The following is a 27,489-nucleotide window of genomic DNA, read 5'->3' on the forward strand; positions in this document are numbered from 1 at the left end:
TACTTCTACCACTACTGCCAGCAATTCACTTAGAGTCCTGACTGCTGTGTTGTTTTATTTGTTGAAGGGTTACATAAGAAATTTCCTCTACGTTTTAGGCTCAGAATTTTGGAAAATGATTGTATCATCTCAAAATTATATTGTCACATAGCTGAACAATAAGGCTGCTGTTCTTCATTCCTGAGAAGTTTTAATCAGAGTAATGAGAAAGCAAAGATGGATGAACTAACAGTGGTGGTTTTTATTTTTCTGTGCATCTCTTCTTTGCTTTAGCTCATGTTCCAATGAATGAATCATTTTGTCTTGTAGTACATAGTTTAGGCTGTAGGTGGAGGTGTAGTCAATGAGGTGCTGGCATGACGTGGCTATCCTGGTTCAGCAGTGTGTGGGTTTGTGTGCGTGTGTGTGTGTTGCCTGTTAATCATCCATCCTGTTTTTAAGCAGACAGTCAGAGTCAGCACATGAGCTTGAGGACAGGAGATACACAGTCATGTAATGTCACTCGTGACCTTTGACCTGGAAATGTATGGCGGCATTACAGGAAATAAGGAGGATCAAAGAGGATAGGGAGAAGCCGGAAGAGCGACACACACTCACTGACTGGCATGTGATATCCATGTGATCAATGGAAAGGGAATGGGCCGCTGGGGTCAAAGGTCAAGACTTTTTCTACTGCAATATGCACATTTCTACATTATGCAACAGCAAGACGAGCATGCTGTTCTTAATGTGTTCTTATGAGACACATTCCCCTGGATACAACTAATAATCTAAATATAGTAACTTTAGACCTGTGATACATTGTGGAACCTAATTTAATACAGCAAACTATATTAAATTGATATATGATATATGATAATTGATATCGAAATTGATGAATATTTATTGTACTTTTCACACTGGCTGCCCAAATGTTTTACTATAAGTATCATTATTTGGTATTTTGGGGTTTTCATGTCTGGATCACAAATAATATTTTTAACCATGTACAGAAATAGTTGAAAGTTGAACTCTTCAACTGAAATTTTGTCATAATTAGCATAGGAATTCATAAGTTATAGCCAAAAACATGTTTTGTGAGGTCACACTGACCTTGACCTTTGACCTTGGACCACCAAACTCTACTCAATTTATTCTTCAGTCCATGTGAATGTTTGTGTCAAATTTGAAAAAAAAAACGTCCTCAAGGTATGCTCAAGATATTGTGTTTATAAGAATGAGACAAGTGCAAGGTCACAATGACCTTGGCCTTTGAACACCAAAATCTAATCAGTTGATCACTGAGCCCAATTTGACTTTTTTTTTTGCCAAATTTCAGGAAATTTCCTTACGGTGTTTGTGAGAGTTTGCATTCATGAGAATAAGATCGACGCAAGGTATCATTTACCTTGACCTTGGATCTACGACCACCAAAATCCAAAGGGACGTTTGTGCCAAATATGAAATCAGTTCATCGTTAAGTCCAAGGGGATGTTTGCGCCAAATTTCAAGAAATTTCCTGACAACATTTATGAGATATTGCGTTCACAGGAATAAGATGGATGCAAGGTCACACTGACCTTCACTCTTGACCTATGACCACTGAAATTCAATCAGTTCACCATTGAGTCCAAGGGGATGTTTGCACCAAATTTCAAGAAATTTCATTACAATGTTTATAAGATATCGCGTTCACAGGAAAATCCATAAGATGGATGCAAGGTCACATTGACCTTCACTTTTTGACCTATGACCACCAAAATCCAAAGGGACGTTTGTGCCAAATTTGAAGAAATTCCCTCAAGATGTTCTTGAGATATCATGTTCATGAGAATGGGATGAATGCACAGACGGATGGACAGACAACCCGAAAAACATAATGCCTCGATCTACAGCTATCACCAGCCCAGGGGCATAAAAAAAAGGTGTTGCTATGACGGCCTCTGCTATAAAGTTGTAAAGACAAACAAGCAACCGTGGGAAAACAGTGCAAAAAAAAAAAAAGCTCAGACCTAAATCTGTCATTATCCATCTCTGCCTTCTTCATTGCTGTTGCGCCCAGATCTCTTTCTGAAATCAGCTTAAAAACATAAGCTGTGTGGATATAAATATCAATCTCACATTCATGTTTTCTTGACAGCTACAAGGGGATGCAACTTAAGACTAAAGAACAGGCTGTCATGTTAACTGTTATGACTCTTCCTTCCCTTCTTCCTTTCTTTTACTGTCTAATTGTTTTTTCTTTTGTTGTTGTTTAGTCTTCACCCTCTGTGTGACTGAGTTATGTTTATTTGTAATACTTCCCCTGCAGAGCAACTTGTTTATCTCTCCTTGTTACCGTCTACCCTTGTTAGATAAGAAGGGTCGTGATATCTGAACTCTGTCGGGGTCAGAAGGTCGCACTGTCATCCATTTTAGCTGCTGATGTTTTGGGCCCCAGCAGCTGGCGTGCTGACAGACATTTTCCAGGCTTGTTTAGACACACACACACACACACACACACACACACACACACACACACACACACACACTCACACACTGGCATCTGCACAGCTGTTGAAAGGAATCAGAACTCCAGGCTGGAATTTTTCTGCAAGATTTTCTCAATTTATTGATTTTACATGGCAACAAAATAAATCACAGTCTATCTGAGCCAAGTGCTGATAACTTCTGTCATTTACCCAGATTATTATATTATTAATCCCACAAAAATGCAGACATGCCTCATGTTAATGATGCATCTGGAATAAAAATAATACTGTGGAACAGCCTTACATGAATTATGACGTCAAAAACAAGACAGACTTTTAGAGGTCATGTCAGGATTTATCTGTGGTGCAAGATGATAAAAGGTTCCTTAAATCAAATTAAATTAGTCTTTCAGCTTGTTGTTTTGGTTTACAACCTACAACTTCGCTGTTTATTTAACTGTTATCAGTAGCATTTCCAGCTGCAGCAAGCTGCTGTTTTGAGATAAAGGCCCAGACACACAAAATAACATCAAAGAACTAGCAGTGATAAAGGCCGACTGTTGCATTGCCTCAAGTCGCCTGTGTCTTGGCCAAAAGGTTGTACCTGAACACACCACAGCCAAGCCAACTAGCACGTACATTATTTGCCTGCATGATGAGGATATAACTCTCCATAGCAGTAGTGGTCTGTATTAATTATTAAAAGGGAAACTGATAGACTGACAGGATGGATTTGAGAAGCTAGTTTGCCAGTTAGCACTTTAACAACACAACTTAGTGTTAGAACAAAAGATATCTGCCGTGCACCAACAAACAATGCCCACAAGTAGTTATGGACTTCTTCTGCTAAAGAGCTCAGTGGCTAAAAATATGATATCACCTTTTATGACCTTACTCCCTCTTAATTTTAGCGGTTTGTTTACTTTCCTCACTTCCATTTCTCTTCTCGTGTGCTAAACTGAACTGCCAATCGGAGTGATTTCATTCACCAACGGGCTCTACTGTCTGTGACACTGATTCAACATGCTGATTCGTCAAAACAAAAAAATGAAATGAATGGCTGACTAATGCAAACGATGTGTGAGACATAGCAAAACTGAAAGTGACATTAGCTATGTTTCCATCCAAAAGTGATTCGAATCATTGGGAAATGCGCATTAAAAGAAATACGAATCCTGTGTGTTTCTATTAAATGTACGGACTTTGAAAACTGTGAAAACTACGAACTTGCGCGAGTTTTCCGCAGAACCGGAAACAAAACAAGTCTCGCATTCTTCTTCCTCTACGTTTTCTGGCGGTTGGCAACCAGCTTGTAAATGCATTACCGCCTTCCCGACCCGGAGTGTGGATATCACCATGGAAAGAGGTGTGCTATGTCAGACTTAATTCGAACATAACTGTTTCCATCCCCCTTTTTGCGAATCAACATTTTTTCGAATCAACCAAAACCCGGCTAAAGCGAGAGTATTTTAGTTTGTGCGAATCAGGGGATTTTAATTCGAATTTTGGCGTTTCCATCATAATTTTGCGATGCGATACTTCTAGATGCGCATCGAAAGAGACTGATGGAAACATGGCTATTGACTGCCTGCCAACCGTCAGCTTGGTGTGTAAGGTCCCTCAAAGTTCTGATAAAGTTGACAGCTAGCTGTGAACATGTGGAGTGCTCAGCAACTAAAGAACCAGATTTTCTCAGAAGCTGGTGGAGACCAAAACAGAGCTAAAAGGAGAGAATGTTAGACTTAGGGTGCTGTCAGACCTGGAGTTGTCTTGCTTTGGTCCGAATCAGGGACTCATTTTGTTACAAAGTTGTATAATTGCCTAGAGTTGGTTTGTGTTCTCACGGCAGCTTTTACAAGCGGACCACATCAAATGCCTTGCGTGAGAAAGCTGCTCTTGATTGGTCAGAATTTTCATGAGGGAAAAATCCAGGAAGTAAACAAAACATTGAAGAAGAGTACACTTGCAAGATAAATGTGACACTGTCTAATGTCACAATGGAGGGACAACTACGCAGGTTGATTTTAGCGCTGCTCATCGTGGACTATATTGCAGTCATTGTTCATTTTAAGCAAACCATACAGTTTGAAAACAAGGCGCGGCTCCAAAGTTGCCTTTTAGAATTTGGATATAGATATTTGGCTTTGTATGAGTTTGTTCTGACGTGGGTTGTATCTGTTTTGTTTTTTTTCATCTTTCCTCCAACACCACGATGCAAAAAAGAGTTATGGCTTGGATTTAAATTCATACAAACAGATGTCCGGGAGAGAAATCCAGGTAATTTTAGTATCACAGCAGCTTTAAAAGTGAAGTAGAATATTTTCATAGTCAGATCACTCCACCAGAAGTCACATCACTTGAAATGCTCCTGAGGCAGAGCTTCTTCTCTTCTTCTTCATTTCCTCTCTTCCAATTAATCATCTCTTTTTCCTCTCACGGTCTTGTGTTTCTTCTTCTCCTCTGCTCTCCGCTCTGTCCTTTTTATAGAGCTTTTATCCCGTTGTTTTAATCCTCCTCCCACTCACATTCCCTCCCTCCCTCCTTATCTTTCGTTCTCTCTTGCCTCTCCCCGTGTTACCTTCATTCTCTTCCTCTATTCCCTCTTTTTCTCCCTCCTGACCTCTTTCTCTTCCTTCCCTACCTTCCTGTCAACCTCCCTTTCTCCCTCTTTTTTTCCTACCTCCCTCTATACCTTTCTCTCCCCTTTCCTTTTCCCTACTTCCTTGCCTTCTTTCTCCTCAACTTCATTCTTGCTCCCTTCCCTCCCTCCTCATTCCACTCTCCACCTGCCACACTATCCCTATTGCCGTGCACCCTCCCTTCCTTGCCCCCTGTCTCTCACCCTCCCTGCTTTTAATCCATATACCACCCGCTTACCGCCTTGTCTCCTCAACTACTTTCCTTTCTCATTTTCTCATTTCCTACCTCCTTTCCATCACTTATCATTCTCCCCTGCATTTACTCCTTTTCTGGTTCCTTCTGTCCTTCCTTGCCCCATTCCTTTCCTCTTATGTCCCTCTATCTCCTCATCCTTCCCTCTCTTCTTGCTCCCTACCTCCTCACATTTTGTATCCTCTACTCAATTTCTGCTTCCGTACTTAACTGTCTAACTTCTTCCCTCCCTTTCTTTCATTTTAACCCCTTTTCTTTCTCTCGGCCTTCTCCTACCTCTTCCTTCTAATTCATTCTCTCCCCTCTTTTATCATTCTTTTCTTCCCTACTTCCTTGCTTTTTACTTCCAGTTCCTCTATATCTCCTTCCTACCTTCCTATCTCCTGTATTAGTTCCTTTACTTGTACTAGACATCTTTCCTTTTCTTAATCCTCCTTTGTGCTTCCTTTGCTCCCTTCTTTCTTTCTTCCATACTTTTATCCTCCCTTCTACCCCCTTTTATCCTTTATTAACTCCTTGCCTTGCTCCCTATCTCCTTTTTCTTCCCTAGCTCCTCATTTCCCTCTTCTTCTCTCCTTACTTCTTCCATCTTTGCTTCCCTACCTTCACTTCCTCTTATGTTCCTTTCCGACACCTTTAATTGTCTTGTATTAGACCCTTTTCTTGCTCCCTACCTCCTTCTTTTGTTTCGTAGCTTCCTTTTTTCCTGCCATACCTCTTTTTCTCCCTTCTTTTTTCCTTCTCACTTTCTACTTTTTCTTACTTCCCATATATATATCCTTTATTAGCCCAATTAAATGCTCCCCACCTACTTATTTCCTTCTGTACTTCCTTCTGTACTTAACATCCTACATCACCTTCACTACTCTGAATTGCTTCTTTCCTTCCCTGCAGCTCCTACTATCCTTCTCTTCCTTACCACATGAGCTCCTGCTTCACTTTTCTCTTCTTCATGCCCCTTTCACTCCCTCCTCTCTTACTTTAATTACTTACTTTCTCTTTTCTCCACCACCTTCCTTCCTCTTTTAACCCTCCTATTTTTCTTCTTTCTTGCCTCCTTGTTTCCTTTCTTGGCCTTCTGTCTTTCTTTTCTTATACCTTCTTGCCTCCTTTTCTCAGCCCCTCTCTCCCTCCTTCCTCTTTATCGCCTTTATTCTCTTCCTCCTCTTGCTCTGTCTTCCTCTTCCTTCACTCTTCCTCCCATCTTTTCCCAATTTCCTCCTATCCCACCCCCCCCCCTCCCACCTTCCCCTCCTTTCACTCTTTCCTCCCCTCTCTGTTGTGTTGATGTTCTCAGCTCCTGAAAGTCAGTATGTGGCGCTCCACCTCCTTCTCTCTTATTGTAACTCACTTCTCAGCCCTCCCTCCCTCCTTCCCTCCCTCTGTCTCTAACTCACTCACTCTCTTGCTACTTTAACTCAGAGCTGCTGGTCCTCTCCTTCAGCTCAGTGCTCAGAGATGCATTAAAGTGTCTGAACAGATTCTGGATAAAGACAGCTGAATAAAAACTCTGCAAGGAGCCATTACAGGAGATTTTAACTGAGAGAAAGGGACACCCCGAAACAGGTACAGTGTGTGTGAGAGAGAGTGTGTGTCAAGTGCACTTTGTCTGCTGTGTGATTTTCATACTTACTTCTTCTTCTATTTGAAAAAATTGATGGGTGAGGATTCAGCTCAGGTTTTGTGCGCTATATAAACACTAAAGAAATGTAGACTACCCTTTTGTGACTGTGTGTGTTAAGACTGTATAGCAGAGAATACTTAATTGAATGCCTGAAAACCTATGACATATATTACAAAACAGCATTGCAAAGAGTGTCGTGGGGATGAAAGTATGTATAGAAACTCTACCCTGCTTAAGGGATGCCTACACAAGGAGCTACAAGAATAAGGCTAAGGGAATCACTAAGGATCCCAAACACCACTAGGCTAATTTCATTGTACCTTATATGATAACATGTCAGAAATCAAATGAGATCTCAAGAATTCAAGGTATATTTTTGAAGTTGTGAGACTTTTGTTTGTCTTAGAATCTGTTCTGTGTTTCCCTTAAAGTCTGTTGTGCACAAACTGACTCTTTTTAAAGTCTTGCTGTAGCAGGAGCCCTTTTAAAGCTCATTCCCTCCAGGGAGCCCTGTTGGCTAAAATTAGGCAGGTGCACAACACCATTAATTCAGTCTTTATAGAGATAGTAGTAAACAAGGTTGCTTAATCGATTCACCCGAAAGAGGTCAAGCTTTTAATTAGAAAAAAGAAGACAAAGAAGAATCTTTGCTCTCACGCTCCTGAAATGTCACATACTTTGCTAAAAATGCAGTTTATAAGAGTTGTTTACAGGTTAAAGGTTGTTTACACAAACTGAAAGTGGACTAGAATCTTTAGAAAAACATCTGATACAAGTTTAGTGACAGTTTCTTGCATTTCTTCTTATATGTTTTTATTCGGCAGCATACAATGAAATGCATCACACTCACACACTCGCAAGTAAACACACTGCACTTGCACGTACATAAACAAGGCTTTTGGCATCATCCCACTAATCCACTTCTATTAGTATTTGTCTACTGACCTGACATCGAGTTCCAGACAGCAGAGAGTCTGTGTGAGCCCCGAAAACTGTGTGTGTGTGTGTGTGTGTGTGTGTGTGTGTGGTGCCAGTTTAGTCAGGGCTGACACAATAGGGCTACTCTGTTGACGCAAGACCTGTTTCTTAAAGTCTTTAGCGCTGCCAGGGGGCCTATTAGTGCTGCCTGTCTGTTTACGTACGTTGTTTATGTGTTTGTGTGTGTGTGTGTGTGTGTGTGTGTGTGTGTGTTCCCTCATCAGTGCTGCCGCGAATGAGTAAGCACCTTTGCATACTAATGCATCGGAGGCTCAGTTGCGATGTGTTCTCTGAGAGCATCCTAATGAGGCCGGCCGCCGATCCTGATTAATTTGATGAAAACACAACGTGGAGCTGAATAATGGGAAGATAATGTTCCTTCATTAGATAGAATCATGGAGCCACGGCAGGAATTGAGCACATTATTTATGTGATGTCAAATGGGAGGAAAGTGGCTAATGAGTTTAGTTGTTTTTTTGGGGATAAGAAAAAAAAACACTTATTTGAATATTACTTAAACTGAAGAACTTTTTCTTGCACCATGCTTTTGTCAGAAAACTACATACATTATGTATTATATGTGAACAAGGCTTATTAGGTTTTACTCTATGCCTCTGTGCGTATTTCCCCAAATTACGCAAGACCAGAAAGCTCTCAAGTACCGTCTAAGTACTGTTTGTATAAATCGAACATAAAGGAGAAGCAGGTCACATCTTCTGGACGAGTGATTCATTCTGAGTCTAATACAGAGTGGGTAGAAAGAGCTGACTGTAAACTTATTGTACGTCACCAGTGAAGCAGTAAAGCCTTCAGGGCAGCACGAGGAGAGGAAGAAATCTGGGAAAATATACCGTATAGTGAACAGGGAAACCCATTCCAACAGAAGACAGTGAGGCTGACTTAAGATATATTGTCTTCAAGTGCAGCAACCGCATAGAAGACAGTTTAATTTGAAGTGTGAATAAATTGTACTGATACATCAAGACAAAAAATATTCATTTTAGTGTTAAATTTGTTTAGTAAAAAGGATGCAGTATATTAAACTTTGGGGAACTCAACACTTCCAGGTTCACTGCTGGCAAGTCGACTCTCTGATTGAAAATTCAGTTTTCTCCAATTTGAGGTATAGTGTCAAATTTAGGCCAAAGCAAGTGTAATATTCAAGATAGAAACGTCAACTTGGGCTCAAATTGACGCTTATCAATTTGGGAAGTTTTCTATGTACAAGTGAAGCAGCGATATTAAACAAAAAGGGATGAAAAATAACTTTGTCAAACAGGCAGTAATTTTTTTAGGTTTTTTTTGGGATGTTGTGTGAGATATTTTGAAATAGAATTGCAGCAAACCCCAGAATTTTATTTTGCTACTTTCCCCTTTGTGTCAGGATATTCCTTGCCAGATTTCATACCTGTTTGACTATTTGTGCCAGCGTAGTGCCCTAATATATTTATTAACATAATTTCACCAGAAGCATGTCTTAAAGGGATAGTGCACCCAAAAATGAAAATTCAGCCATTATCTACTCACCCATATGCTGATGGAGGCTCAGGTGAAGTTTTAGAGTCCTCACAACACTTCTGGAGATCCAAGGGGAGAGGGGGTAGCAACACAACTCCACCTAATGCAGGCTGATGGCGCCTCAGATTCAAACGCCCAAAAACACATAATTGAAACAACAAAATATCTCCATACTGCTCATCCGTAGTGATCCAAGTGTCCTGAAGTCCCGACATAAAAAGTTGTTTGGAAAAACGTCGGCTCAGCCTGCAGCTCTAACTGGATTCTCTTGGATTTTCGCAAGTGATGTGAGGACTCTAAAACTTCACCTGAGCCTCCCTCGGCATATGGGTGAGTAGATAATGGCTGAATTTTCATTTTTGGGTGCACTATCCCTTTAAAAATGGGTTTGGGTCCCCAGAGACCAAACGGTCCAGAGTTGGGGATTCTCATTATCAACTTGTGATGGCCCATGGTACAGGCCAACAGGAAATGATAATGAAAAAGACGTAGCAGAGAACATCATGAGGGCTGGACCTGGCTCCCAACCTATATGTTGTATGGCAGCCCAACTGCCAGAATAAAATGTTGGTATTGTACTTTTCTGCACATCACAGATGTGTTAACAGTTAAACATTTCATACATATGATGTAATGTAGTTCAGATTACGTGATCATAAGTGCTATATCGTAGGCAACTGGACTTGCTTGAGTTTCTTGAAGACGTTTTGCCTCCCATCCAAGAGGCTTCTTCAGTTCTAAGTGACTGGTACAGAGTTGCAGACTTTAAACTGTGTGTGGGTGTGAACCCTTCCAGAGTTTGTCTGCAGTGAGTCGTTGACCCACCTAGCCATCACCTGAGTCGTTAGGGTTAGATAAGATCAAGTGTGAATGGGTGTTCAGCCGTCTGGGGAGGGATCCCAAGACTGCATTGTAGGTGGGGGATAAGTGGTGTCATATAGACCACCTCCTCTGTTTAACGATGGTCGTTCCAGTTTGATGTAGATGGCTTCTTTCATGCCTCTTTCAAACCATTGCCTCTTGTCTGGCCAAGATGTGCACACTGCTGTCCTTCTCCTTTAGATGCAAATGGACAGCTGAGTCTTGACCCAAGGAGCTGGCTCCCCTGTGCTGTGCCATGCGCTTGTGGAGTGGTTGTTTTGTCTCCCCAGTGTATAAATCTGTACTGAACTGCATACACTACATTACTCTGCTCATGTCTGGGTGTTTTGTCCTTGGGGTGGACAAGTTTCTGTCTCAGTGTGTTACTGGGTTTAAAGTGCACAGGGATTTGGTGTTTGTTGAAAATCCAACTGAGTTTCGCAGACACTCCTGCGATATAAGGAATGACAATGTTGTTACGTTTTTGTGTCTCTTCCTCTCCGTCTGCTCTGGGTCTTTTAGAGGTTGGGGTAGCCACAGGTTTGAAGTGCATCCTTGATGTGTTTCAGTTCCTTCACCTTTGTCCTGGTGGGCACGTTTTCAGCCCGATGATTGAGTGTCCTGATGACTCCCAACTTGTGTCCCAGTGGGTGGTGAGAGTCGAACAGCAGGTATTGGTCGGTGTGTGTAGGTTTGTTAAGGTTCCTGTCCTCTTCAGTGTGTACTGTCTAGTCTAGTGTCTAGTGGACAGTCTAAGAAAGGTTGACTGGTTCCTCTGACATCCTCCCGTGTGAATTTGATGTTGGGGTCCACTGCATTAATGTGTTCCGTGAAGGTTTCCACTTCCTTGGTTTTGATTTTGACCCAGGTGTCATCCATATACCTGAACCAGTGGTTAGGAGCAGTTCCTGTAAAGGTGGTCAAAGCTCTCCTCTCCACATCTTCCGTATAAAGATTGGCCACTATAGGGGACACCGGTGAGCCCATAGCACAGCCGTGCTTTTGTCGGCACAGCTGTGCTATGGGCTCACCGTCTTCTTGAACGTCTTCAAGAAACGCAAGCAAGTCCAGTTGCCTACGATACAGCACTTATGATTACCATGACCGGGATGACTGAGAATCTTCACCAACAAGTTCAGATTATGTGTACAAGAGCTAAGGAGCAGGAGGGGATGGTGGATGGTGTGACACCTAGACAAGACTGTTGCCGAGCAGCACACTATTGCTCAAACCAGCAGAAGAGGGTCGAAACTGAATCGTTAAAATTGTAGACTTTTCACCTTATAGATAACAAAGTAAGCAGTACCACAAATTGCATTTATCCAATGTAAGGACCTAGTTAGGATGTAAAATATCCCGCAGCAGGGAAAAAGTGCAGTTTTTGCATCAATGTCAATGACATCAATTAAAATGTTCCAGTAATTCAGGGAAAACTAACCTCATCACCTCCTGCTGATGAATGCGAAGGAGCGGCCGGATTAATCTCTGTCTCATTTGCACTGTTTTGCCAAGAGGTGAGGGCGGGACGAGAGGACGAGGTTAATGATGAAAAGCACACAGAGACACGAACAGGAGCACCCATGGGAGAGACTAATATACACAATCGCATTAACAGCAGCCTGACAGAGAGGAGGGAAGGCAAGGAAATAAGAGGGAGAGAGGGGAGAGATTTAAAAACGATGGAAAAGTGATTGAGGGCCGGTGTAGGGGAGAGAAGAGTGAAAGGTAAGAGTAAACAAGAAGCATCTGTTCGCCATCAGGGCACATTTCTTTCTTGTTTATCACTTCATCAGGCGAGGGGTACGAAAACACACAAACCTTATGTAAACACACGATCAAAAACACATTGTAGTGCGCTTTTAGCCTTTTAGCTAACGTCTAATGTAGCGTAACAAACTGCGGGCGTATTACAAAGATATAATTTAGCTCCATGATTTAAAAGAAATGAGGGCAAAGGCCGAAACAGTGCAAGAATATGAAAGTTTAAATAGGTGCTGCTTTGTACGGTATGTCCCTGATTGCAGTTACTTCTCCAGGCAAATATCTTTGTCCCGTTTGATCTGCCCATTGGTTTTACAACAGTTTAGCAAAGGTATTCACCCTGATGTGTGCAATACCTCTGTCCAGATCTTATTTCGCTCTCATTTATTCCAAGAAGATGAGAGCGCAGTCACTAATGACTTGGTGAACATCTGGAAATTAGTGGGGAAAAAATTAGTTTGTGGTTCATCAGCTTAAAAGGAGACAGATTCACAGTACAGAGGCATTGTTGTTGTGTAGTAACAATGATGATGGCAGATTTACCACTCGGGTTTTGTAGTAATTTTAGACACAATAGGTCCTTGATTTCGGACAGAGGTACAGCCGGCTTCTCTTTAGGTTTGGTTCATTGTGCTCCCCTTTCCTCTGTTTTCCTCTATGGTTTGTTTGTCATGTGGTTTGTATTGCCTCGCTTCCTAGTTCCTGGTATTCAGTCCTGTCACAATTGCACAGAAAATACATATATATGTATATATAAAAACAGAGAATGGTTAAAATGTCTCCTTTTAGATCTCTGACAGTCATGGCAAGACGGCCCCTAACTTTGTTTAACCACTCAGCAAGTCAAGATCTGTCGCTTGTCTTTGAGTTTGATCCTTAAGACAATAGTGTTTGGTTTCATTGATACTAATATGCCACCACAAACCACACTCACAGTTCAATGTGGTTATAGTCTTGGCAGTTTACTGTTTTGAATTAGAATTTTCATTTTTTGATTTCACAACTCAACCCACAAAAATGAACAAGACAAAGGAGCCTGACAAAATTGGACGCAGCACATTATCCCCACTAAGGCAAAGCAAATCCAGCGTGTCACAGTGACGTAGTATTTTTCCTGATCCTCAGCACAAATGATTGAACGCATAATGTGATCACACAGCACATTCTCACTCCGACCTCATCACACATCAATGTTCGGTCATGGACTTTTCACAAGGAGATATGACGTGCAAGATACCCTGGGTGCGTTGGTTGTTGACGCTCTGGGACGCTTCACTTCAGCTTGTTACATGCATGGTAAATTTTCAAAATGCACTTCTGTGTTCACAGGATACAGTCTCATTTAAAATTAATGCACTACGTCAGTACAGCACCGTGAATTGGCGTTTTTTTTCCCCCCATCAACAACAAACACATGGTTACATTTAGCCAACACACACAGGTGGTTGAGTTAAGGCAACAAAAGCGTGTGGTTGGGTTTAGGAAAAACCAACAAGTTTTGGCTTTACATTCATATGGGAAGCAAACAGACTCACATTTTTAGCCGTTTATCATCATTTATGACATGAAGTCATTACTTTTCCACACAATCGGAAAGAAAGAAAAAAAAGTGTGTCTTGCGCATAGCGGTTTATACCCGTGGTTCCCCATTGGTCCAGCCACGGGATCCAGATTTCTCCTTAGTCATTAGTTCAAGGTCCACACAGTTTATTACATTCAGTGTCATACTTGTGTTTGGCCATGTCGTCGAGCTAGTTAGCTGTCCCTGTCAAGTACCTTCTCATTTGTTACTCACTCTACAGCAGGAAACAGCACTTTATTTTGAAGTACAGTGTGTTTCTTTTCACTCTGAATGCACCTGGGACCCACTTTGGGCTGCAACCAATTAGTTGGGAACCACTGGTTTATATAATTTTGTTTTTTGTTTGCTTGCCAGTTGCAATGGATGTTAGTTGTTTGTGTTGTTTTGGCCAACGTCCAGTCTGCTCTTGTCTTTGGCATACAGTTGCTGTGTGCTCCTAACTCTTATATAGCCCTGGTGTAAGCTGAGAATAGCTGACACCGCTGTTCAGTTTAAACTCAGGGTCCTATAGGTCAGTATTATCTGATTAGTTTTTAAGTCCTCAGCACTGTTTTCTTTTCCCTAGGTCAACTGTTGAATTTTCCCTGGGTCGATATGCTGAAATCACCTCCAGCTTATAGCCTGCTGATGTTATACTCTTGGAAACCTACGGCCTTAAATTCACAGGCGAGACCAATTTCTTGACTTTAGACATTGAAATCACAGTGGCTGGATAGATTTTTACCAAACTGCATCTGAAACATCCTTCGTTCTTCTGAAAATTAAAACGTGAAGATACCAATCTCATACAATGATACTTAATATCAAGAGACATCAAGAGACCCAGGTACATAGGAATGACCCCTTCTGTGCAACAACACAAGGCAAATGTCAACCGTGACAAAAGTTTTATTTTCAGAGACATAAATATGTACATCTGTCACAGAGAAAGAGAAAATATGTGAGATAATGTATAGTTTCACTCCCTCCAAACGAACTACCATGAGTCACAACACTTATCCTAAATGTCACTTCCCTTGACATTTCAGACAACAAACCAACTTTCCCATAGCATTGTTTCCCACTGCACCATGTTTGCTTTGAGGCACTGTGCGTCGCTCGGCCTCACCAGCCTCTGCGGGCAACTTTTATCCACTGTCACCACAGTCGACATGTCTGGATACGTTTAGCATTAAGGCCAAAGCAATTTTCTCCAATCACGCTGTGCCGTGTGGGCTGAGGCCGACTCAATTACAGACATGAGATGCTCAGACACATGTGGAAGTATATGTATACCCGTACAGGGGAATGCAATCATTTCAGCTATAAAAAGGTCACCATATTTAAGTCAGGCTGCTTTAAAGGTCAAGATAAGGCTTGAGGCTGATTGTTTACAAAACAGCGATTATATAAAGGCAGGTATATACATAAGGCTAGTCAAAGTGACTTTATAAGCTTTGACATGGTTCTTTTGAAAGAAGAAATACACAGTCTTCATTTCACAAATGAAAAGCGCACTATATAGGTTTGCAGCAATAGAATTGGTGTGGTGTGACTAGAAGCTGACCAGAGACGTGTTGTTCTTTGTATTTACTGTTGTGTGAGAGTCTGTCCCCAACATAGCAAAGATCCGCTGAGTGTTTTCTGCTTTATAACATACATGTGGTGCAAGTAAACGGAAAAAAAATCATCTATTGCCTCTGCATTTTTTCCCATAAGTATCAAGGCCATATAGGGAAACACACGCAACTTTGTGAGAATTGTTCTTATCGCATGTAAAAGTTCAATCAGGGCTCGGTGCCAAAGGCAGAAACCAGAGACTTTAAATGCTGGGATGGTTTCGCAGATAATTTGTTGGGAAATACGAGATAAACAAAAGTTAAAATGGCAGAAGGCAACAGCAGGATTTTTTGGTAGTATAAAATGTTCTTTAAGGATGACTTTAGTGACTTAACTTTAACTTAATCATACTTTACATGAAGGGAAACTCCACAAATTTGACATATTAAAATCACTTTATTAGTCATAGTGAGCTAAAACTCACTCAGCATATGAAAACAGATATGTAATGTGTTCTGTGGCTCTAAAGGAGCTTTATCAAGTCTGAGAAAATGACCCAAGTGATGTCACTAATGGTATCTTGGTGTGGACTTAGAGACAACCCGTTGTCAACAGGAAGACTGTTATAAATCAAGGACCTGGAATCTGAAGGATGGAAGACATTTTAGTCTCAATTAGATTTCTACCTTGGTGATGGAAGGAACGAAGCAGGAAAGGAGGAAAGGAAGGAAAAAGGGAAACTGAAGGAAGGATGGGGAAACGAGAGAGAAGAATGGAAGGTGAGAAAAAGAGAAGAAAGGTAGGAACCAAGGGAAAAGAAAAGAGGGAGAAAGGAAGGAAAGGAAAAAAGAAAAAAGAAAGGAAGGAGGGAAGGAAAAAGAAGGAAGGAAGGTCAGAAAAATGAAAGAGGTAAAAAGAACAAAGGGAAAAGAGGTAAGGGAGACAGTAAGGTATGAAAGGAAGGAATGAAGGAAAAAAGGGGAAGAATAAAGAAGGGAGAAAGTAAGGTATGGAAAGAAGGTACGGAAGAGAGAATGAAGAGAAGAGAGAAAGTTAGGAAAGGGGAAAGAATGAAGAGAGAAGAGACAGAAAAAGAAGGAATAGGTGAAGGAAGGGAGATAGGGTATAAAAACAGGAAGCAAGGAAGGAAAAAAAGAAGAGAAAGGAATAAAGGGAAAAGAGAAGGAAGGAAGGAGGGTGCAGAAGAGAGAAGGAAGGGTCGAGAAAGTAAGGAAAGCGGAAGGAATGAAAACAGAAGAGAAGGAAGGAAGGATGAAAGGAAGGGAGGAAAGAAGGGAAAGGAGAAGGAGGGGAGAAGGGAGGGTAAAGAAACAAGAAGAAAGGAAGGGAGGAAAAGAGATGGAAGGAAGGAAGGAAGGAAGGAAGGGAAAGGTACAAGGAAGGAAAGAAGGAAAAAAGGGAAAGATTAAGGAAGGAAGAACAGAAGAAAGGAAGAGAGGTACAGCTAAGAGATGGAAGGGAAGAGAGGAAGTAAGGAAAGTGATGAGGAGAAGCGATGAGGATAAAAGGGAAGGAAGAGAGGAAAGTTAGGGAAAGTAGAAAGATAGGAGATAGGAGAGTAAAGAAACAAGAAGAAATGAAGCAAGGAAAAGAGAAGGAAAGAAGGAAGGAAAAAGGGAAAAACAAGGAAGGGAGAAAGGAAGGTACAGGAGGAAGGAAGATAGGGAAGAAATAGAGAAAGTAAGGAAAGGGGAAGGAACTAAAAGAGAATAGAAGAAAGGAAGGCAGAAAAGAAGGGGAGATATTAGGGTAAAGAAACAGGAAGAAAGGAAAACAAAGAAGGAAAAAGAGAAGGAAGAGATAAATGAAGGAAGTAAGAAGGGAAGAATGAAAAAGAAGCAAGGAAGGAATGGTAAGAAAAGGAAGGAAGAAAGGAAAACAGAAGGACGGGAAAAGAGAAGAACGATAGAACAGGAGAAAATTAATGGAGCGCAGTTCCTCTGTTTATCACGGTGTGGATTTAGCATCTGATTAATCTACAAGCTTCTGTGCTGAATTCCTCAGACTTCATGCTCATGGTTTCTCAATGGGTTTCATCACATAAACACACACACTACACACACACACACACACACACACACACATATACTGAAGTCACATTTTTGTCTGAAAGGGTGAACCGGTCGTGAAAAACAGACCTCAGATCTGGAGTGTGTTTATCTGGTTCTTGTTAACTTGTGACCGCCGCATCCCTCCATCAAACACTCCCTCACCCTTTCACTCCGGCTCAGATTCACTTTGTAGTCCCTGTTTCTTCAGTCTCTCTAAAGCCTCTCCTGTCTCTATCACGCTGCTGCACTCCATCCTGTTATTTATTATTCACTCCATCTGTCATTCTCCCTGTTACCCCTGTGTATACAGAGCTCTCTATCAGTGGTGGAGGAGGTATTCTTTTATCTATGTAAAAGTGCTAATACCACACTGTAAAAATACTCTGTTACAAGCAAAAGTCCTGCAAAATGCTACTCAGGTTAAAGTATGTAGGTATATTCTGAGAAGATGCACTTAGAACAATAAACATAAAAATCAATACAGAAAAATGTCCCCTGTGATTTTATATCATATCATTAGATTGTTATTACTCGTGCATTAATGTGATAACAGGATCTGACTGTCGAACCTTGATTCTTGGCCCTGCGGGTGGTGGGCCCACAGGATGATGGCTCCATGTTGTTTTTTCGGGCTTTGCCCAACATGGCCCCATGGCCCAAGGCCCGGCCACCAGACGCTAGGTGGCGAGCTCCCCCTAGGTCTGGCTCAAGAGGGGCGCCTTGGTGTCCCTATACTGGGCGAGGTGCTCGAAGTCCAAATAGTCTGTGTCATCAAGGTCTTCTTGAATCGCTCTTAGTCTCCCCTGGGACCAGGGTTGGAAGAAAGTCACTGCCTCAAGTGAGGGAGTTCAAGTATCTCAGGGTCTTGGTCAGGAGTGAGGGTAGAATGGAGCGTGAGATGGGTCGGCAGTTTGGTGCGGCTTCTGCAGTTATGCGGGCACTGCCCCCAAGCATTGTTGTTTACTGGTCTGTCTACGTCCCAACCCTCACCTATGGTTATGAGCTCTGGGTAGTGACAGAAAGAATTAAGTTGCGGATACAAAGAGCTGAAATGAGTCTCCTTTGTGGGGTGGCTGGGCTGTAGAGATAGGATAAGGAGCTCGGACAGCTGGAGGGAGCTCGGAGTAGAGCCGTTGCTCCTTCACGTTGAAAGGAGTCAGTTGAATTGGTTTGTGCATCTGATCAGGATGCCTCCTGTGTGCCTCCCGTTAGAGGTGTTCTGGGCATGTCCCACTGGTAGGAGGCCCCGGGGGCAGACCCAGAACACGCTGGAGGGATTACATATCTCATCTGGCCTGGGAAGCATTGCTGGGGAGAGGGATGTCTGGGGTGCTTTGCTTGGCCTGCTGCCCCCACAACCCAGCCCTGGATAGGCGGAAGAAAATGGATGGATGAATTATGAATTCATCTGCTAATAATTTTCTCCAGTTGAAAACAGTGGGAAATGTGGTCACCATTTTCCAGAGCCCAGAGTGATACAATGTTTTTTTTAGTCCAACCAACAGTCCAAACTTCAACATGAATACATTACAATTATTAAAATAATGAAAAAGGAAAAGCAGCAAATCTTCACATTTGAGAAGCTGGAACCATGAAAGGTTTTTGCATGAAAAATGACTGAAATCAGTTAATTAATTGATTAATCTGTAATTATAAAAACTGTTGGGTAGTTCAATTTATTACAAAACATATTTTCCAAACTCTGTATGCAAAAATCTTAGTTTGTAAAGTGGCTAAAGCTGTAAAAAAAAAGTATTTTTTTTCTCCAAAATGTGGTGGGGCAGAAGGAGAAAGTGGTGTAAAAGGGTACCTCAGATTTTTTTACTTACAAAAAGTACTAATGGAAGACATTACTGGTCTATTTGAAGTATCAGACATACTTTTTATGGCTTCTGAAGCATAAATAGCCTAAAATAAACTCCAGTTTTGATCATTTTGAAATAAAAACAGAATCATGTCCATGGGGAGGCTGGATCACATCGACATTCGGCTCAGCTCCAAGACATATAGTCTCCTAAACACTCTTACTGTAGCTGGAGCTCAGCCAGTCTAAGCATCTCCACTGCTTAGATAAATGTATCCACTCAAATCTTTATTGGAAGAACAACTTCTTTCTTTGTAGAAGTCACTTAAGACAACATCTGTTTTATACTGCAGGAAAAAGCCCAACTTCCAACTGTCCACTGGGGAATATTGAAAATGTTTTGCTGAACTAACAATAGGCCTGTTCTCTTTATTTGTCAGTGTGTTGCGTGGCAGCATTTTCACATGGGAGTGTGTGCAGTTCACTTTCTAGCTTTATTCAGATCTTCAGCTGTATCTCACAACCCTTCTTCAGCCTATGGAACGTGCTCTGAGGTCAACAAGTGTCATTGGATTTAATGTGCGGGAAAAAGCCCTGCTGTATGATCAAAATCTCTGAGTGAAAACTAAAAGAATCTTGGATATTTTACCATAGATGTGAACAATAACTTGTTATTGCTTTGTTCAATTAAAAAAAAATTGCTTTTTTAATTAATTAAAAAATGATTGGATTCATGAATGAATAGAAAATAAAAGGATGAATAAAAACTGAAACAAATGAAGAGCAACATTAATACAGGAACATGCTATTTTTGGTCACTGCATGATCACCATATAGTTGGTTAAAGACTGTGTTCTTCTGAGGACATACACCGATCAGCCGCAGCACTAAAACCACTGACGGGTGAAGTAAATACCATCAGTCATCTCGTTACAATGCAGTGTTCTGTAGGGAAGCCTTGGGTCCTTGTTGTGCACCACCCACCCAAACACTACTGCAATCTGGTCAAGCGTCCATGGGATGTACCAGTACCCCAGATGTCCTGTGTCCTTGCCCCCACAGGACAGAGCCAAGTCCAATCCATGGCAATGCCTCTGACCTGTTGAGACATGGACACAGGACCTCTGGGAGTGTCCTCTCTGGGACTGGGGCATTTGTGGCAGAGCCTTAGTGTCCTGTGGGGTGTGATGTGGGATATTGGCACTTCCCATGGATGCTTGATCGGATTGGATCTGGGGAATTTGTAAGGCCATGTCGACACCCTAAGCACTAAGCACTAAGCACAAGTTCAGGTCATTGGAGGGAATTTATTTAGTAAAATATGATTAGATTCTTCATCACTCCAAAAATAAAGCAATTTCAAGAAAGATCAGCCAAGAAGTGAACATTGCTCGAGGGAGTGTGGAAACTCTCAGGCAGATCATTTCCACATGTTCTGGGACTGCCCAACGATCCGGCCTTAGTAAGATAGTAACATAGTAAGAATGATTAATTCAATAAGGGGTTTTGAGATTAAACATGATTTCTACACTATATATTTCAGGAATATCGCTGCCACAACCAACTCTAGGGATAAGCCAGTCAAAAAGCTATAACAAGGAGATGGTGAACTAGAGAGCCCCAAACAAAAGAGGACTGGATTGTAATTGTAAAAGAAATATGTAACATGGAAAAGGATACTTTCTCCTTGAATCTATGTATGGACAAATGTATTAGTTACTAGTGGACATCTAGTCGGTGAAGATTCTCAGTCATCCAGGTCATGGTAATCTTAAGTGCTATATCGTAGGCAACTGGACTTGCTTGAGTTTCTTGAAGATGTTTCACCTCTCATTTAGAGCTGAAGAAGCTTCTTGGATGAGAGGCGAAACGTCTTCAAGAAACACAAGCAAGTCCAGCTGTCTACGATATAGCACGTACGATTAGTGGGCATGTCAGATACACTCACATGAATGCCAGGACCCAAGGTTTCCCTATAGAACATTGCACTTATGAGATGGTCAGTGTTATTCACCTTAGTTGTCAGTGGTTTTACTGCTGTGGCTGACTGGTGTATGTAGCTAACATTTACCTTCATTAGAGGGGTATTCCAAGGATTTAGTACTACACTTGCAAAATCAAAATCAAAGCCATCGGTCCATCTAATATCCTGACAAACTCCAAGAACATTGGATCCAAAGCTATAAGAAATAAAACACCTGCTGGAGGGCTCTGTTACTATGCAGAGTAATCTGTTAAAATCAGTGGAGCTTCACCTTTTTAAAAAGGAAGGTTGTGGCTGTAGAAAAAGAGACTTAAATTAGCATTCATCGTTCATTCGACAGACAAAGATGGGTAAACTAAAGATACACAAATAAGAAAACTGAAATGAAAAACTGAATGAAAGGAATATTAACAAATGCAAGTAGAGACTCTGAGCTTCTGGTCAGCCTACAGCATTGTAGTTTACAGCCTGATGTCTTGTTAGAGAAGGAGAGTACAGACTTGATGGTCGGTTGATAATGTTCACTGATTACAGCGCAAACAGATTTCCATTTCGTCTTTAAAACTATGGCTTGTGGTTCCATTTGAACCATTCTGATAATTGTTTCTCTCCTCCTCTCTGCAGGGGGACCACACGTGGGCGACCATGTTGGGTCAGAGTGTGCGGTTACAGCCTGTGCCGATCCAGAGCCTGTCAGAGCTGGAGCGAGCCAGGTTACAGGAAGTCGCCTTGTACCATCTGGAGGAGAGGGACCTGGACTTCAAGATTAGCATCCCGAAAGGTATGTTAAGTTCAGACAACACATTTCAACACATATCAAGTCTTTTGGGTGCTCTTACATCCAGGATTTGAAGGACCAGTTCAACATTGTAGAATTTGTTTTCGCTGTCTTGCTAAGAGTTTGATGAAGTCAGAGCCTGGAGTTGATTAGCTTAGCATAAAAACTAGAAGCAGATGGAAACAGCTCACTCGGCTCTGTCTAAAGTAAAAAGCAAAACACCCACTGGCACCTCTAAAGCTCACTAATTAGCACGTTGCATCTTGTTCGCTTAATCCACACAAAAACCCAATGTAAAAACATCAATTTGTGGTTTTACAAGGTTTATGTGCTGGTTCATTTAGAGCCATTTAAAACCACAAATTGTAGTTTCTGTATTTTGGTTTTTGTACGGATCAAACAAACAAGATTTAATGGGTTATTTAGTGAGTTTCTGAGGTTAAAGGAGGTGTGCTTTTGCTTTTAAACAGAGTCAGGTTAGCTGTTTCCTCTGTTTTCAGTCTTCATGCTAAGCTAAGCTAACCAGCTGGTGCCTGTAGCTGCACATTTAGCATACAGACATGAGAGAGGTATCAATCTTCTCATATAATTGTTGGAAAGAAAGAAAATGAACATATTTCTCAACATGTCAGCATTACTTCTTGAAGAGTTGGCAACCTTTCTCAATTCAAGAAACGTCTAAATCCACAATCGCCTTTGGTTGTTCAGTCGACTTTCTTGAAATCTTGTAGACATGTTTCAAGACGTATTAGTGTCTTAGAAAGACAAATCAATTTTAGATTCTGCAATAATTGGCTCAAATGGCTCCTCACAGTGTGGAGGTATGACGCATGATAACTACAATGTCACGTTTCTTGATAAATGTGACCACTTTCAATGGTTTGTCCTGGTTGTGGAGAGGATCGTCAGCCTAGAGGTTGCACTAGGCTCGTAATGACGTGTGAAACCTAGCGCCAGTTTAGAAGATGTGACTGGTATGGTAATCAAGCCCACTCCCTATTAAAAACTGAGGTTGAACTGTCCTCGAGGGAGCCAAAACACACTGCTGGTGAATCTGAGGAATGAGTGTGAAGCAGGAGGACAGTGAGGACAAGCCTGTGTGCTCGGTCAACACTCTTTAGTCAAAGGCAACATTCTGTAGACATGTGTAAGCAATCAGAGTTGTTAGTTATGATAAGAAAGGGCAAAGGATGCTGCATGGTTTGTTTATCCTTCCGCGTGTCTCACTCGATGTCTCAAATACCACTGATAGGATTGGGAGTTCAGTTCAGGATAAAGGAAAAAAATATATACAGATATGGTGTCTAAGATATATGCAAACTGCTTAAAAACTAAAGAGAAATAGGAGAAAGGGCAGTTATAGAAAGCTACTTTCCTCTCTGCTATTGAGTGCAAGCAAATGCTGCTTTTAAGATGCTTAAAAAATTTTGTTTTTCTGTTGAGGAACATTTAGAAATGGCTCCTCTTGCAGCCAGAAAGGACAGTCTCTGCTTGCTTTGGACAGACATTATCTCACAGTGGAACTCTTTGCTAAGAGCCAAAAGAAGGTTATTTTTTCCTAGATAAATATGACATAGGCTTGTCCTTACTAATTTCCATTTTGAGGCCATTTTTCTTTTGTTCTTGTTATTAATGCCTCTGCGCCAGAGATAGCCGTGGCTGGAGGCAGTCTGTTTTCGGGTTTTCCATCAGTACATACTGTAATGGACTGGGTGACGTGATTTTAGCTGTATGGATTCTGTCACTGTTAAGAATGTGTTACATTCAGCTGCAGTTATGGCAGTTACTGAGTTTTCCCACACTGTGAAGCCTGTCAGTCAATACTAGCACCTATGACAGTGGTCTGTGTGAGATACCTGTGATTGGCACAGGCTTGAGGAGGGAGGGTTGTTGTTGTTATTCCTGCTACGTCATGTGTGCATTTGTAAGCCGATGAGCTGGAGTTGCTGAAGTATCTGCTAATGCAGAGAACACCCTGTAAAACAGATAGGTTTGTTGTTTTGGCATTGGCTACGGCCCACAATAGCCTGTGTTAAAGTTCAGGAATAAAAGGTCAGCAAAACGAGTTCATGCCTCATAGCCTTATTATTGGGGGCACTACAATACAATCATTCGTATGTATGTCTCATTCTTGAGGACGCAAAATGTCGCGAACGCCTCAAGGGAATTTCTTCAAATTTGTCATAAATGGCCACTTGGACTCAAATATGAACTGATGAGATTTTGTTGGTCGTGGGTCAAAGGTCACTATGACCTACGACCCGTTTTTGGCCAAATCTTAAAAAAAAACAATCATCGTATTTAACGTCATATCTCATGAACAGAAGGGGCAACATTTGGTCATATGCTGAACTGGTGACGCTAGTCTTGGAAGTGACATCAACTAAAAAGCTTTTCCAGATCTTTAAACCACATCTCATGGTCTACCTGAGCAGATGACGTTTGATCACTTGTCACAGAGATCGGTCGTGCATACTTAAGTCACGTCACGAAAATGAATATCTCTGGCAACTAAGCAAACTCCATCTGCAGAGGAACACTGTAAGATGCGACTGAAAGCCCCAGAAAGTCAAGTGAGTGGCCTTTAAGATTTTTTTATGTCTCCACTCTGGCAATAGCAGTGGCTCAAGGCGTTGTAATATATATCATGGGTTCATCCCAATACTGAATCTTGCATCCACGTTTCCCTTAGCCTGGAAATCCAGACTCAAATCTAGACAGATTTTGAGTCTGGCCCTCACCCATACACCCTTCCTACCCAAGGGGCGGCACTAACTGAGGCATATTAAATGCCGCCGCATGCAATTGGATAGCACGATGGCCAATCAGAGCAAAACACAAGGTGACGTATTCAGTGGAGTAAGCCCCATTGGTTTGCTGACCAGTGGGGCTTACTGATATATTATGCTTTTGTTGTATCCCATCGGCAAAACTGCAAAAACGTCCTTCCTGGAAGTGAAGGCTTCTAGGGCAGTCTTCTGTTCCTCACTCAAGGAAAAAGATAAGTGTTGTTGGCTTAGTGTTTCTTCCAAAGCTAAATTGAATAGACACGGTCCTTCGGCAGCTGCCATCTTGGCTGTTTACTTTTAGACTCTTACGGGGGCGGGGCATCTGGATTTCCAGGTTATGTTTCCCTCACTTGTGTCTCTTCCTTGCGTCTCAGCTCCACCCTCGTAATAAACAGGGGAGAGATGCGAGGATGAGACATGAGGGGAGAAGAAACAAGGAAAAATGTCTTAAGAGAAATGAGACGTCTTTTCCTTTAAAGCGTCACATGAAGCGACGTCCATTTCTGACGCCAGCAGTTGATCACAGTTGGATCAGCTGTCAGGAGGCTTTATTTACAGCTACAGAAAGTTTTAATTGAGTTTGTGCCTGCACACACATACTATTATATATACATATATAATGATAAAGATACAGATACAGTTATCAGTAGCAGAGCAGCAGTATTTTCTTTCTGTCTAACAATCAACTGCACATGAACAACAACCTGTCTTTGAACACTGGAATTGATTCATTAGGCCAAATGTTTCAGGGAAAACTAAAATTCTGTAACTCATCAACCCGACGCTCAGGAATGATCAGTGATGTAAAAGTGTTTCTTGCTGACAGACGGACTGTTTGATAGTGTCCATAATAAAAGTTTATGAGGGAAATAACAGATTGTGAAGAGAACAATCTTTCTCATAAATGAAGAAAGTCATTTGTTTCCTCTTCTTCATCACAGAACAAATAAAATATGATGTGGCAGTGATACACTTGAGTGTAAGCTCTTATCTGTCTTCCCTCTGATATGAAACTCCAGTGATGTTGTGATGTATCAGATCAGTCTGATCAGCTGTCCAATCAATAACTGATATCCAATCAAGAGTGGTGTGTTGGTCGGTGAAAGACTTCTGCGAAGGCTGCCCTCGTGCAGCCTTACTTCCCTCTCCTCTGAAAGCCTCCTCTCTCCTCTCTCCTTGACTCCTCCAAGCGCATTTAACAAATTGAGAGGTCCTGCAAGATGGTGAGTCTTGATCTATTTCCGGGTCAAGTGATCAAGGGCAGAGGACGGAGGAGTCAAGGAGGGATATTGGGATGAAGCCAGTGTCTCTGGGTGCATCCATCCCATTCTCGTGAGTGGATTTGGTGGTCAAAGTTCAAGGTCACCGTGACATCACAAAACATGTTTTTGACCCTAAGGAATTCATATGCGAATTATGAAAAAATTGATGAAGGTCAATGTCGCAGTGAAATAATATTCTGCAAAAACATTTTTCTGGCAATTGCGTCATATCTCAAGAAGAGAAGGGGAGACATTTGGTCTGATACTGATTCGGTGACACTAATCTTGGGTGCCCACCTTGAAACTGTGGTGATTGTATAGATCCTCTGTGCTGCCACTTTGAGGATGTGTGTGAAACATCCACATAGTTTCTTTGCATCGACATTTGAAGCATTGTCCACTGTCACGGCTACATGTGAATGTGGACAGACATGGATGTAAACTGTAACTGCAGCTTCACTCGTTTGCAGAGACATTCAACCACAGTCTGGTAATTCTATTTTTTTTTCTTGCTCTGGCATGGAGTGTAATTGTAATTTCAATTTCTTTGTCTTTTCAACTACTTGAAATGCCCCACCTCCCGTGTTCTCACCAAGATACCAGGTCCTTTTGTGTTTCTAAATTGTGATGTCTAGACCTCTTAACCTCCCACCTGGATACGAAACCCTGCACGATACCCCAGGTGTGAAGCACACCCTAGGGGGTCGGTGCCAGTCCCTGCAGCAGACAAAAGGGTGTGAAACACACCTTAAGAGGTGTTCCTCAGGTATAAATGTTTAGGCTTTCCCATGCTTGGGATCTTTCTTCATTCTGACCGCTCGTGTGTTGATTGACCTTATCTTTGCAAAGAAAATAAAAACCTTGTCGGCCGGCAGAAGTCTATATTTCATTCTTCACCAGCAGCACAAAATTTCCACAACAAGAGCAAAAGAATATATTCTTATTCCAAATAAACTATAATTAACCATTAGAATTGTTAAATTAAATTAATATTTCTTATTTTCTTTGATATTTTTCGTGATATACAGATATGCAATGATGATTGCTGGATAATATGTTAAAAGAATGAGACTGAAGGAATAGTTCACCCAAAAACAATATGGTTTTTGGTGAGCTGTTGAACTAAGCTCTCTGTGGCCCCAGAAAAAGTATTTTAAGTGGTGTTAAGGAAAGCAGAGCACCCAAAAACTGAAAGCACATCACTGCAAACAGCGTTATCCAAATGCCACTTATCTATTCATGGGCTGATGGAAATCCAAACAGCTATTTTCACTAAACAATTGCTGAACAAAGCAACAAATTCCATCATGGTAAGTGCTTCGTTTAGCAACAGTTCAACGAAAATAAACCACTCTCTTCTCAAGCTGCTTACTGCACAGACTGCCATAACTTATTTATGAAGGTTGTTAGAGCTGTGTAAAACTTTAAAGGCCTTTTTGGGTAAAAAAAAAAATATATATATATATACATATATATATATATATATATATATATATATTTATTGACAGTTATTATTCTCCTCAAATGAAACCATGATTGAACATCAAGTCAAAGATGGATAATGTTTTATTTACACTGTAATTTACCATTAGAAA

General features: G+C 41.4%; 1 protein-coding gene across 3 annotated transcripts in view; it reads left to right on the forward strand.

Moving 5' to 3' along the window:
* The window catches only part of arhgap36 (Rho GTPase activating protein 36), a 106,633-nt gene that overhangs the window by 33,483 nt on the left and 45,661 nt on the right, over positions 1-27,489 (forward strand). For 2 of the 3 annotated variants that reach the window (XM_050066551.1, XM_050066552.1), the window contains exon 2: positions 21,690-21,846. In XM_050066551.1, the coding sequence (XP_049922508.1) occupies positions 21,690-21,846 (157 nt within the window). Of the gene's footprint in view, positions 1-6,718; positions 6,909-21,689; positions 21,847-27,489 lie in introns of those variants that run through there. The other variant, XM_050066553.1, reaches the window with a different exon arrangement.

Source organism: Epinephelus moara, chromosome 17 (genome assembly GCF_006386435.1).
Source record: "Epinephelus moara isolate mb chromosome 17, YSFRI_EMoa_1.0, whole genome shotgun sequence".
Classification (NCBI taxonomy): Eukaryota; Metazoa; Chordata; class Actinopteri; order Perciformes; family Serranidae; genus Epinephelus; species Epinephelus moara.